Below are 13,368 nucleotides of genomic sequence, written 5' to 3'. Positions count from 1 at the left end.
TATTAACTTATATAGTAAGAAAAAGGTCAAATAATTTTAACACTATAATGAAAATGCTTTACCTGTTAACTAATCACTACATTATGTTTTTTTTAAGTGGTAGCCAATAATAGTTGGAGGTTAAACCTTGAAGTCAGAGTTATGATTATTCAAAGATCCACTTTTGTTATTTCTGCATAAGTTCCAAGCTAGTGCTTCCCACTGTAATAATTTGTCTAGTGGGGGTAATTCAATTTTCTAGAAGGCAGAGTATTTGACATCCTTGGCCAATATTTTGTTTAATAAACACTTAGCAAGTAGCAAACATTACAGCTTATTTTGAGGTATGTTTCCCCTGGGGTTATCATTGCTTGCAATCCATTGTTTTTCACTGGTCTGACCATTTACACAGCAAAGTTATTGTAAAGGAGTGATGTAAAGGCACAGCAATATCAGTTCAGATGGGAGGATAAATACAAGGCCATTATTGTTATTGTTATTTTATATGCAATTTTTGGATGTTTGTTTGGCCGCCTCAGCTAAAAAGAAGTTCCATTTTATTATTGTTTTTTTCAATAGCTTGGTTCTCAGTGAATCTAAGTTTTATTCTTGCTTTCACTAGTTTTAGAGATGTCAGCAATATAAGGGCTACGGGGTTGAACTGGTGTGTAAAATTCTATTGAAAACATTGCAGTATTCCTATATTCACATAAAAAGCACATGGCACAATAGATATATATACATATAAGTGAAATATATCTTAAACAAACAATTACTCTCTATTTTAGATTATTTTGTGAAAATGTAAAACTTTAGAAGACAATAAAAATGAGCCTCAGAGGGAATTTTTCAGTGGGAATAAATGTTTCTCAAAACATTTCTGTTTATAAAAGTGCTTGGAGCAACCTGTACATTGTGTTGCGTCCCCTGATAGCCAAAGAGACAAATTGGCATACTTTCCTGGGAGGAAGCGGTCAGGTGCTCAAAACTAGTTCTTCTCGCCATATTCCCTCGATAAGAAGAAGGTTCTCTAAGGATTGAAGCTGACTACAGTTTTTCCTTTATTTGTAGCAAAGGGAATAGAACTTTTCTTGTATTTTAGTAATGTAGATATCAGTATTCAATTTGCTGGCTGCAAGTCCTTCTATCATGGTTTTCTCATAAATTTTATTTCAGAATTTACAGCTCACTTCTGTTTATTTTATTTGTTTTTCAACTTCATCAGGTTTATCAAATGTTCTCTTCTGAGCTTTAGAGAGCCTTATTTTTCCATTATTTTTTTTGTTGTTGAGCATCACTATTTAGTGATGGTGGATTTATCCTGCACAGGCGTTCCTTTAGATGGTAAATTGATTTATTCATCATTGTTCCATATGTGCTCAAATCAGTGGTGACAGGATAAATGAGATTAGCAGAGTTATTGCATAATTACTTTGTACTCATGCTAATTGCCCAAAATCTTACAATAACCTCAAACATCTGTCATTTGCCAGGCTTATTTAGTAATGTATTCAACACCTCTCCTAAATACTAAAAAGTTTTCTTTTTCATTTTCAGAGAGTTTGGGCGCTGGAAGGTAAATAATCTTGCAGTCGAAAGAAGAAATTTTATTGGTTCTCCTTTGCCTCTTGCTCCTGAATTCTTTCGCAACATACGACATCTGGGAAGAAGACCTTCCTTGCAACAGATCACTGATAACATTATAAAGAAGTATGGGACTCATTTTCTTCTCTCAGCAACTCTTGGAGGTACGGTAATGTGTTATTATTAATAAAAGTACATAAATTACCAGAAAACACATATGCCCTACTAAACAATTTTCTTAAAAGACCATTTTTTTACATGTTCGGGCAGAATTGTATTTAGTACAAGTCTAGACTAACAGATTCCTATTGGTTCAAGAGGGCAGAACCTTTCTATACAGCCTAACTCTGCTGCTTCAACTGTTGTGGATTCCTTATTAGTGATGAGCAAAATCTTTCAGCAGGCATGGATTTGCTGCAAATTTCCGCAGTTCGCCATTGGCGGATTTTTCTGCGAAATGAAATGGGACAGATTCATCGCTGTTCCTTATGCTTGATCCAACATTCATTTTGTAGGTTTCGCCCTGAAAGGTGAAGGAAATGTGAAATCCCTGTGGGGTTGCCAAATGTTAGGCACCCCAAGTGATAATAATAACTCAGATACCCTGGGCCAGTGCTCCTGGTCACTGCAAACTGTACTGGCCTGGGGTTAGAGCAGGGCTCAATCTTCTTGTGCTTCTGCTTTCTCTTTTTCAGGCTGAACTGTTCATGGGCCAGCCCAAGGCCATTAAATAATGAAGAAGTGGAAAAAGATGATCTTAGTGAAATACTCTAGGCCGATTCAGGTTTCAACAACCAGGAGCACTGGACCCGGTCATAAGTTTAGCGACTATAAACACTGGTGTCCTTGAAGCCTATATAGCTAGATTTCATGGTGCTTATTCTCTGCAGATCATAGTAATTAAGGCTGAAAAAAAAAAACACCACCATCACCATCAAGTTCAATCTTTTTATTTAAATAAAACTTGGCAGACTGTTAGTGATTTAGAGAAAAGCAAAAGAGAACAATCTAAAGCATCTACAATTTGTCTCAGAAGGGTATAAATCCTTCCTGACTCCAAAAGGGTAATTGGACCAGTCCCTGGACAAAATTACATTACATCATATAAATAGGTATATGAAAGTTTTAGGGTGTCTATTGGCTATATAACTACTAGTCTGTAGGTCTACAGTGAAATAATTCTTACAATTTGTTGACACTGGCAAAGGCAGTATAAACACATAGTAAAAGGACTATCTTTAAGACACTTGACTATGAATATTAAATATGTCTCTCTGTGGGATCATTGTTTTTATAGTCCTTCATAAATATCCTGTTTAAAGTGGACTTTTGTATAGTTTTTCTATAATTATTAAGTGATCATGTTTGTTTGGTGATCCTGCACAGGAATTTTCATTCATGTATATTTTCCATGTTTGAGTTTCTGCATAAGACTCAGAGCAGAGTTGGTTGTTTATCCTAGCCCTGTCTGTATAGGCTATAGAGTCTTATGCAGAAACTCAAAAACTATAGCTATAGACTATAGCACCCTTAAGGGAGAGGTAATAAGGGGTAAATAAGAGGTATGCTTTCTGAATGACATTTATTTACCTGGGCCTTAGTAGGAGTTTCCAAGTGGTTACCTATATAAAGATTCTCAATCATATCAACTAATGACACAGAGCTTCTCTACTGACCAAACTGTCATGCAAAAAAAGCTCAGTGATTGTTTAATCTAATGCCTGCTAGGGAATGGCTTTTCAATGAAAAGTCACACAGACAAGTGCCCCTAGTTCACTCCAGAAAAAGCAACTAGGCCTGGAATGCCATATTGCATTGAAATGAAACAGTAATGCATCCCCTGCATATGGTAAATACTGATATGCTTTTTATTTAATTTTAAGTCTTAGTTACCCCTTAAATATGTAAATCAGAACCAAGAACAATAATCATTGTTTGTTCTATAGCAATAATTATCAAAATCTTACTCTACGGTGCTAGGCAAGAATCAAAAAGTTACATGTATAAAAATGTAGTAGGCTTGGGAAGTGTCATAAATCTTTGTGTCCTGGGTGTGTTAACTATCACCCAAGTTTGTTTCTTCCCAATCTCCTACCCCTACCACATTCAAACTGCACCTAATCATTTTTACTACTGTGGCAAAATCTATTAAAAAAATAACTTCTAGTTTTAACAAGAGGCTACCAACTGCAATTAAAAGGCAATATTCATCTGCTTGAAATAAAAGTCGGCTATCAAGGGCCAAGGGAAGCATTTATCAAATGGCATATTTAAACTACACAGGAATTTGCACAACAGCAAATGCTAAATTCCTCAATTTTTTAATGGCATTCTTTTCTCAAGCATTTGATCTGATAACCTTAAATCTCATCACCTATCCAGTTATCAATGCTGTGCTGTTCTATACTGCAGAAGCTGTACACTGACACTGAATGCCTAAATAAAACTTCAGGCTGATTTTTTAACTAAAATTTTCTAAAAGCTTGTAGTGCATGTATAAAATGAATCATCTGGAATGCTTGGGAGCTGTGGGTTTCTGGCTTAGGGATCTTTCTGTTCTTCACCTTAAGGGGCGGATTTATGTGTGAGGTTAGAGCTTACCACAGTAAAATTTCACCATTCTCTGTTCATTCCTATAGGATTTTTAATTCCTATTATTAATACGCCTCTAAAAATCCCATAGAAATAAATAGAGAGTGGCTGAATTTTACTGCGGTGAACTCTAACCTCATACTTTGATAAACTCAATAGGATTGCTTGGCCCCCAATATGGATTAATGCAGTTTAGTTACCATGAAGTACAAGCTATTGTTTTATTATTACAGAGAGAAGGAAATGATGGTCTTCCTGTAATTCAAGGATTTCTGGATAATGGGTTACTGGATAAGGGATCCTATACATGTATTAATATTGCTGTTGCCCCAAGACTTAAAGCTGTTGGAGAGCCCAGTAGCATAGACAGGCCAGCATTGGCTGCAATTTAAACTGAATATGAATTTCAGTACAGGTATGGGACCTGTTATCCAGAATGCTTGGGACCTGGGCTTTTTCAGATAAGAGATCTTTATGTAATTTGGATCTACAAAATTTAAGTCTGCTAAAAATCATTTAAATATTGAGTAAAACCAAAAGGCTTGTTTTGCCTTCAGTAAGGTTTAATTATACCTTAGTTGGGATCAAGTACAAGGTACTGTTTTATTATTACAGAGAAAAAGGTAATCATTTTTAAAAATTAGAATTATTTGGTTATAATGCAGTCTATGGGAGATGGCCTTTCCGTAATTCTGAACTTTCTGGACAACAGGTTTCCAGATATGGGATCCCATACCTGTATACCATACTCGAGTATAAGTCGATCCGAATATAAGCCGAGGTACCTAATTTAACCTAAGAAAACTGGAAAAACGTATTGACTCGAGAATAAGCCTAGTGTGGGAAATGCAGCAGCTACTGCTAAGTTTCAATAATCAAAATAAATACCAATAAAATTACATTAAATGAGGCATCAGTGGGGTATAGGTTTTTAAATATTTATTTAAGAAAAAACATAAATTAGCTCTGTAAGTGAAGAAGAGGGTCAACAAAAACAATATGGTATCAACAATGATACCTTAATAGTACTACCCCTTAGCTCAATCAGCAACCCAGCTAAAACACAAAGAATTAAAATCCTTCAAAACTATATATAGTTTATATAGAATATAAAGTGCAGTGTCTAGTTTAGAATGGGACAAGTGAGGATGGCAGATGAAGATGAATTTGGCCAGGGCACTGGAGGGTCTGGTTGCGGGTGGCCTAATTTGCACACAAAGGACAGAGGGTGCTAGTCTGGAGTATCGAGTATAAGCTGAGGGTGACTTTTTCAGCACATTTTGGGTGCTGAAAATCTAGGCTTATACTCGAGTATATACAGTATATTTTTGCAAAATGGACCTTCTGGAGATTTTGGTAGGTCTTAAAGAGATTTTTCCATGGGACCTTGTAATTTCTATTTACTTAGTTCTGTTACCTGTTATGGCTGGAACCATTGTTACTAATAAAAGCTATGTATACTTTACTACAGAACAAGCTCTTATGGGCAGGGTCCTCTTTACCTTTTGTATTGGTTGTTTTTTTATGTATTCTTGTATGTTTGATGTATACACCCATTTATTTTATAATTCTGCAGAATACGTTGTTGTTTTATAAATATTTGTTACTACTACTACAGGTATAGGACCCGTTATCCAGAATGTTTGGGACTTGGGGTTTTCCGGATAAGGGGTCGGATCTCCTACCTTAAATTTGCTAAAAAAAAAATGATTTAAGCAGTAATTAAACCCACTAGGATTGTTCTGCCCCCAATAAGGATTAATTATATTTTAGTTGGGATCAAGTACAAGGTACTGTTTTATTATTACAGAGAAAAAATTTTTAAAATGTGAATTATTTGATTAAAATGGAGTCAATGGGAGAGGGCCTTTCTGTATTTTGGAATTTTCTGGATAATGGGTTTCCGGATAATGGGTCTGATGCCTGTACTAATAATAATACAGGTCATGAGCAACTTTTACAGTAACACAGTAGTAGAATTTTGATATAAGAAGACATTGTTGTATTCTCCCTGTTATGTCTTGTAGCAGTATCTATAGACTACTTAAAATTCCTATCATATTATAAATTTATACAAATAAATCTAAAAAAATATGAAAATGTTTTGCAATGGGTTTTTTTAAAGAAATATTCAGCTAAACATTTGAAAGACACCAAATGGGCTCAGAAAATAATCATTGCTATACCACTTGACAGTCTAGTCTAGTAAATGATAGTGTAATCTATTACATGATTGGGAAGTGCTGCCTAAGTCAAATGGTTTATAGAGATAAAGTGAAGCACAGTAAGGAAGGGATAGTGACAGGCTGAAAAATGGTAAAATATATGCTTTTTAAATTATCCTTAATATTAACTGGGTTGCTTTGGAAAACAATATTATGTCCAATTATGTCCAGGCAGGGTTTTTTTGAGGGGGGTTGGGTGGAGCTATTTTTTGTATTTATGTCGAGATGAGCATGCATAATGTCATCATTTTATAGCCTCATTCACAGACATTATGATTTATGAGCCTTACCTATATGTAATCTTTGCTCACAGCTTCCCTTACACTTGGGAGCAGCAGGTAAAATGTAAATGAAATATGTAATGTTTACATAACTGGCTACTTTGTCGTGATTTGAGGTTTATAGTATAAGGCTAGTATTTCGTTTTACTGTGTTTGTATTTTTGAGTAGGGCTATTTGCAATGGAAAATCATTTAGTAGGATTTACTTTTGAAACAACATGAAAACATCTTTTTTTTTTTTTTTTTTTTTTTAAAGTGCCACTTGTAAAACATTAGCAAAACTGTCATTTCGAAAATTTTCAGTGGAGCTGCTGACGTCTCTAGATATTGTGCCACGGAGAGAAAAATTCTATGTAATGCCATGTTTACAAAAATTATAAGTTTGTTTGTGTATATAACTGGAATCCTATTCAAATATAAAACACACAGACAGGGCAGGCTTCTTTTATAAACTGACAGAAAGATGCCCATGCCATCTCAATACTGGTTTGCTTGAGTACCAAGTTATCAGTGTTTGTATATATCATTGGTTTTTTGTCAACCCTGGCTTAAATCATTCAGTTAATAAACTCAGTGACTCGGGGTAATATATTTACCCATTTGCCTTAACTTGTGCTTGTAAATAATGCAACTTGACCACCATCATCCTCAATATTAGAGCAACTCCCTTCAGTACTGCCAGGCTTCTATGGCTAATGTGCTTACAATAGTAGACACTTGTACTGGTAGAGAGGTATTATCCAGGATTCCTGACATACACACTACAAAGCAATACCCTCCCATTGACACAAGAGTCTCCCATAGTCAGCATGCTTTACATTTAAGTGAAAGGAAAGTGGCTGCCAATGGAGTAAGGCAGGGTGTCAAAAAGTACTTCTATAAACAAGGCAATGGAGAAAATAGACAAGCAAAGAGAAAGCAGTGCAACAAACACAGTGAGCATTATTCATCCTACAATTGCACATCTGCAGAATATCTATCATCCTTTCTCATTTCAGCTGTAAATGGCACTGGTTTTGGCCTTGTGCAGGTATACCACGCACGTGTTTTTTTTTTCCCTAGGATCTCCAAGCTTGATTAACATGTAAAAGTCAGGATACTGCAGGTATAATGTGAAATTAACTGTCAGTTAGTCCCAAAGAGGATTACACTGTAAGCACTTTACATAATAAAAAGCCATTGACCCTACCTAGAAAACGGAAAGACACTAATGCATTGTGTCCATCATTACAGCACAGAGAAGCTTAGAAGAGAAAAATGCCAGAATTAATCCAGTGCTGGATTTGTCTCAAAAGGAAAATAAACATCCAATCAATAGATTAGGCCTAACCAACCTTAATGAACATATTGACCAGAAACATTCTACTAGCCACTCTTCAGCTGTAGTTTAACTAGAACACTCAACAAAGCTGTCAGGGGATCATGGGAGCTATAGTCTATTGCAAGCTGGGTGCCCTTTGTGTTACTAAATCCTTCAGCCAACCTTTCCTGCTAGTTATGTTTGCTTTCCCTCTTGACAGTCGAAAGAAATTTTGGAAACTTAACTGCAAGGCCCTGGTCCTTTCTTTTTTTTTTTTTTTTTTGGTAAACTGTGAAAAAGTATTAATTTTATTTTGTCTGAAGTGCAGCGCGCGGTTCTAACCAATTTGCAACTCATTAAAAACAATTGGGCCTCTCCCGTATGTTATAACTAATTGCTTGTACAGCATTATGCATTTCTGATAATGCCACTTCAAAGCACTTAGAGAAATTACCGCAGCATAAATAAGTTATTGTAAAAAAATAAATAGTCTTGCTGGTGTGTTGCAAAATGTAATCTTAATTTGGGTACGTTTATTTATAATACTGTAATTGAGAAACATCATCTTGTATTTTAAGAGCTAATTAACATTCTTTTTTTTTCTCTATAGAAAGCAGAAAAGTATATTTAAGGTAATTTATGTAAGCGCTCCATTGCCCACAAATAAGAATTGCTAAAGGACGTTGTTTTGTTTAATATAGCTTTCACTGTATAGGAGACAGTCTGAGATTCTGAAATAAAGGCAGTGAGGATGTATTACATTTGCAGAGGTCATAATTACCCCTTTGATATCCTTCATTAACAAGGTCATTTTCCCCCACTCTGTGTTTAGGGCTTATTTAAAAAACTGTGCACCTATCTAGACCCATTGGTTTTGACCCAAGGTATACATATTTAGAATGTGGAGCAAAGAGCTGTGCTTTGCTCTCAATACATTGGCGTATGCATTTGGCAGACCTCTATTCAGATGGGATGGGTTTTGGGAAGCCATTGGAAGTACCCTGCAATGTCCTTTAGGTTACATTTATACTGGCTGGATAGGGAGCTTCAGTAGGATGAAGGCATAAAAGAGCCCTGAAGTGTACCTTGTGGATAGCGCTGTCCTCTGCATCTTGCACCATATTTTTAATATGACAAGAAGCAGCTGTTTGTCTATTGTTGGGCTAAAATATTTTTGGGTGTGTCAGATTATTTTATGGATCAAAAGATCCCAAGGTTATTGTTACTGGCACTGGAAACAATTCTTTCATTGATAAAGAAAAAAATTGAGTCCTAGATCAGTGTTGGTGCCACACTAAAACACATCCAGTTCTCTTCAACCTCCAAATATCCCCAAATTCAAAATATGTGTTGCTGGAAAGCTCCAGAGTAGTGATGAGAGAATCTGTTCCGTTGGCTTTGCCGAAAAATTTACGAAACCAATGGCGAAATGTGGAATTTCGTAGCTAATCCATGCCCGCCAAAACAATTAGCTCATGGCTGCCCCAAAGATGAACATATTGGTATTAACATTGCCTGTGCCAATGAATTAAACAAAGGAGCTATTTTGTATTGGGTGCTTTCCCTAGATGAACTTTCTTATTTTATTTTTTTTGACTGATACAGTTTTGCAGAAAAAGTCAAATTTTTGCCAGTGGTGATTAATTCTGCAAAACTGAGCTAGAATTTCACCATGTATTGGCAGTATTACAATTTTGCCATACATTTATTTTATTAGCAAAAAATGCAATTTTTGGTGCCAGGAAAAAAAACCCACAGCATTATTAGAATTTCTCAATGCTGAAAAAAAATGTCCTTTGTGTGGGGAAAACCGCCTGTTGACTTCAGTGCATTTGAAAAAAAAAACAGGAAAAATATCTATTGCTCCAAAACATTTGATATCATTTTGATTTTGCCAAAACTTTACCATTTCACAAATATTCTGGGCTTTCTGGTGAAATGAAAAGGCCAGTATTGCTCATCACTAGTGCTTTATTCTGTACTGGGCCATTCTCTCTCATGATCCCCCAACCTCTGACCATAAACAGAATAAAGAGTTTCATCTTTTAATGATATATGATAAAAGGGACTGTCATTGGATAGTATGATTGTATTAAAAATGTATGAAAAAGAATTTATTTAGTGGGCTCTGCAAAAGCTATAAAAACCTCTTATCAGCCTCAAACAGTGAATAGAAAAGACATGTTATCTGAAATGGAGAGAGGGCTGCTAACAATAAAGCCTAAAAGAAAGAGGCAACATTAAACCAAATCAAATCAGAATTGAATATAGACTGATGGTAGCCAGTTTAATTCTAGGCTTTTTAAGAGTAATGGATTGTAAGTGGGATATGCAAGGTCACTTGTTAGGAAACATTTTTAAATGGCAACACATCTAGTCTGTTGTCCTAGGATTTTTTTCAACCATTTCTGTGTTGCTACAAGCCTTACCATTAAAGCTTTATCATTGGCTGAATGGCCTGCTTTGACCTAGTGAGCACAGATATGGTCAGATATCATCATTGGTGTGGCCAGAAATAAATGAAGCTGACATTGATTTAGCAAGGATATCCCAATCATATTCTTATAGTTTCTAAACAATTTCAGGAGAAAATGTTCTTGTGTTTAGCGTAAGTTTGCAGGAAAGTGTCAGTGTAAAGGAGCTTTTCTACCTTGACTTATTAGACCCTAGAATCCATGATTGTTCTGTTACCATATACTAAGAAGTTTTATCTAGTATAAATAAATTTGAAGCAACTGGACTTGTTTAGTAATCATTGAAGACGTTTCACTACTCATCCGAGCAGCTTCTTCAGTTCAACTGACTGGTATGGGAAGTCCTCAGCATATATACTCTTCCACTAATCCAATCACAATGGCACTATGTAACTCTTCAGAAAGGTGACAGAGTATATATGCTGAGGACTTCCCATACCAGTCAGTTGAACTGAAGAAGCTGCTCGGATGAGTAGTGAAACGTCTTCAATGATTACTAAACAAGTCCAGTTGCTTCAAATTTATTTATACTAGATATACCATGACCTGGATGAATGAAAATCTTCATAGACTAAGAAGTTTTCTTCTTCTTCTGGTTGACTACTTGTGAGTCAAAGTACAGTCATTTATTTGAATTTTTAATTCACATATAGCTTAAGCATACAATATGTACTGAGGGAGCAAGAATAACTGAAGTATGTACATGGCTAAGTCTTTTTTCACATTCAAATGAACAGTGAATCAAAGGCACTGTGGGCACCATATAGATGATTAAATCTGCTTCATTGCTTTATCTGTATGTATATATGTTTTTGTAATAGTACCTGTGTCTATCGATCTGTATAGTTAATACATTGCATTAATAGTATGGGAACAGAATATGCCCAATATATGTCACATTTTTCTTATTGGCAGAAATGAATGAAGAGATATAGAATCAATCTCAAGTTGTTAAAAACATCCACAACAGATGCTAGCCAGTCCTTGTTGAATATTTATTGCTGTGTTTATTTTGAACATTAATGGGTGGCAGTAATGGGTTTGTTGTCATCCAAAACCTAATTTTGACGCGGAAAATACGCCAACTAAACCCTAAAACCTGTCGAGATCATGTAGAAGTCAATAGCAGATGTCCCTTTAACAAATGAAAGATCTTTCTTTGCTTTGTGGTTTTAGAGTTTTTTTAGAATTAGAATTTCCGAATTTTGCCATTGGCATTTTTGTTTCGTGAAACATCGGCGAAAATCCGCTGGAAAAAAGTTTGTCACATCTCACAAAAAGTTGTGGTTGTGGCAAAAAAAGACACACGCGGTAAAAATTTGTGAAACAAACGTGTTTTGCGAATTTTTCCCACTTCTGCACATTTTTCTAGTGTTTCGGAAATTTTTTGGTGAAGCAAATGGGAAAGATTTGTTCATCACTAGTAATAGTGCTATTTTTAAAAGCCTTTTGAGTCAACAGTGAAAATCATTTTAAAAAGGACATTTTGAAGGGTATGTTTTACTAAAAAAAATTGTGATACTGGCAGGGTAGAAAACTTATCTAATTTATCCCATTTGTAGCATTTCTGGAAGGCTTTTATTGCTTTCACAAAGGCATATTTCCTGCAGCTATAAATAAAACCTAGCCTCCCCTATATCAGTTTCCCTACGGCTGTTTGTATTCTTAGATCTAGAAGAGTAAAGCTTACTCTAAAATAGTAGCCCCATATTCCCAAGCACATTATAATCAATAGGCAGCACAAGAAGGGGTGCAACATATCATTTTGCCAAGTAACTCTATTTAGACAGAGCAAAGTGATTTACAGTTGTGTCTGCTCAGTTTTCTCTCTCAGTTGCAATTCTGTCTTCTGCTTCTTGACTACTTGCTATGTCCTCTCATGGCCTATTTATTAAACTTTCATCTCTAGCAACAACCTAAGACAGGTTTATTAGTGCTAGCGGCTATGAAAGTACTGCTCTTTGGCATAGGGTCAGTGTGCGTTGCCCCTACTTGTCCTTCTAAAATGCATAGCCTAGTGTGCTGCAATCAGTATGTGCGAAAAAATCAATCACTCTGCTTGTTTGCAACAGTTATATGTGTTGTGTGTGCAGTCATTAATGAAGTCCTTTAAATAAATCCACTTAACCGTAATAATATGTTTTAACAAATATAAACTATATATATTTATATAAACTATATATATATATATATAATATCGTATAGTATATATAGTATTCAGCCTTTTATGTATGGTGCTTAGTGATGGACAAAATAATTCGGCAGGCATAGACTTTGCAGCGAATTTCCGCATTTTGCCATTGGCGGATTTTTTTGCGAAATGGGTGACAAAATTCGCCATGGAGAAATTCGGCACATTTTCAAAAATTGACGCCCGTGTCAAAACAATTTTCACCCGTCAAAATTAATTGTCTCACGTCATCAAAAGAATTGTGTCTCGTGGCAAAAGAATTGGCGCGCGCAACAGATTCGCTCAACACTAATGGTGCTATAGGTATACTGCCCTGCCTGTGCACACAACACTTTCTCTGTAATAATAAAACAGTACCTTGTACTTGATCCCAACTAAGATATAATTAATTCTTATTGGAGGCAAAACAGTCCTATTGGGTTTAAATACTGTAATTTTCTTAGACTTACTAGACGGTAGGAGATCCAAATTATGGAAAAACCCCTTATTCGGAAAACCCCAGGTCCCGAGCATTCAGGATAACGGGACCCATACCTGTACAAACATTTTTTTCATGTTGGATCATATCAGACACCAGAGTTTATTGTTTCTTTTTCTCTTATCCTTAACTGCACCATAACAGTTTCTTTGAACTTGCATTCATTTGTAGCATAGTTTTAAACCATGTAATTTCACATTAAGTTGTGAAGGATGTTGAAAAATATCAATCATATACAGCTATTCATCCTCAAAACAAGCAAAA

General features: G+C 35.5%; 1 protein-coding gene across 1 annotated transcript in view; it reads left to right on the top strand.

Moving 5' to 3' along the window:
• The window catches only part of brinp3 (bone morphogenetic protein/retinoic acid inducible neural-specific 3), a 390,081-nt gene that overhangs the window by 219,830 nt on the left and 156,883 nt on the right, over positions 1-13,368 (top strand). Inside the window, exon 3 of the mRNA XM_018093645.2 lies at positions 1,537-1,727. Within this exon, the coding sequence (XP_017949134.1) occupies positions 1,537-1,727 (191 nt within the window). The remainder of the gene's footprint in view (positions 1-1,536; positions 1,728-13,368) is intronic.

The sequence above is a fragment of the Xenopus tropicalis genome, chromosome 4 (assembly GCF_000004195.4).
Source record: "Xenopus tropicalis strain Nigerian chromosome 4, UCB_Xtro_10.0, whole genome shotgun sequence".
Lineage (NCBI taxonomy): Eukaryota > Metazoa > Chordata > Amphibia > Anura > Pipidae > Xenopus > Xenopus tropicalis.
This window is presented reverse-complemented; position numbering and strand designations above follow the sequence as displayed.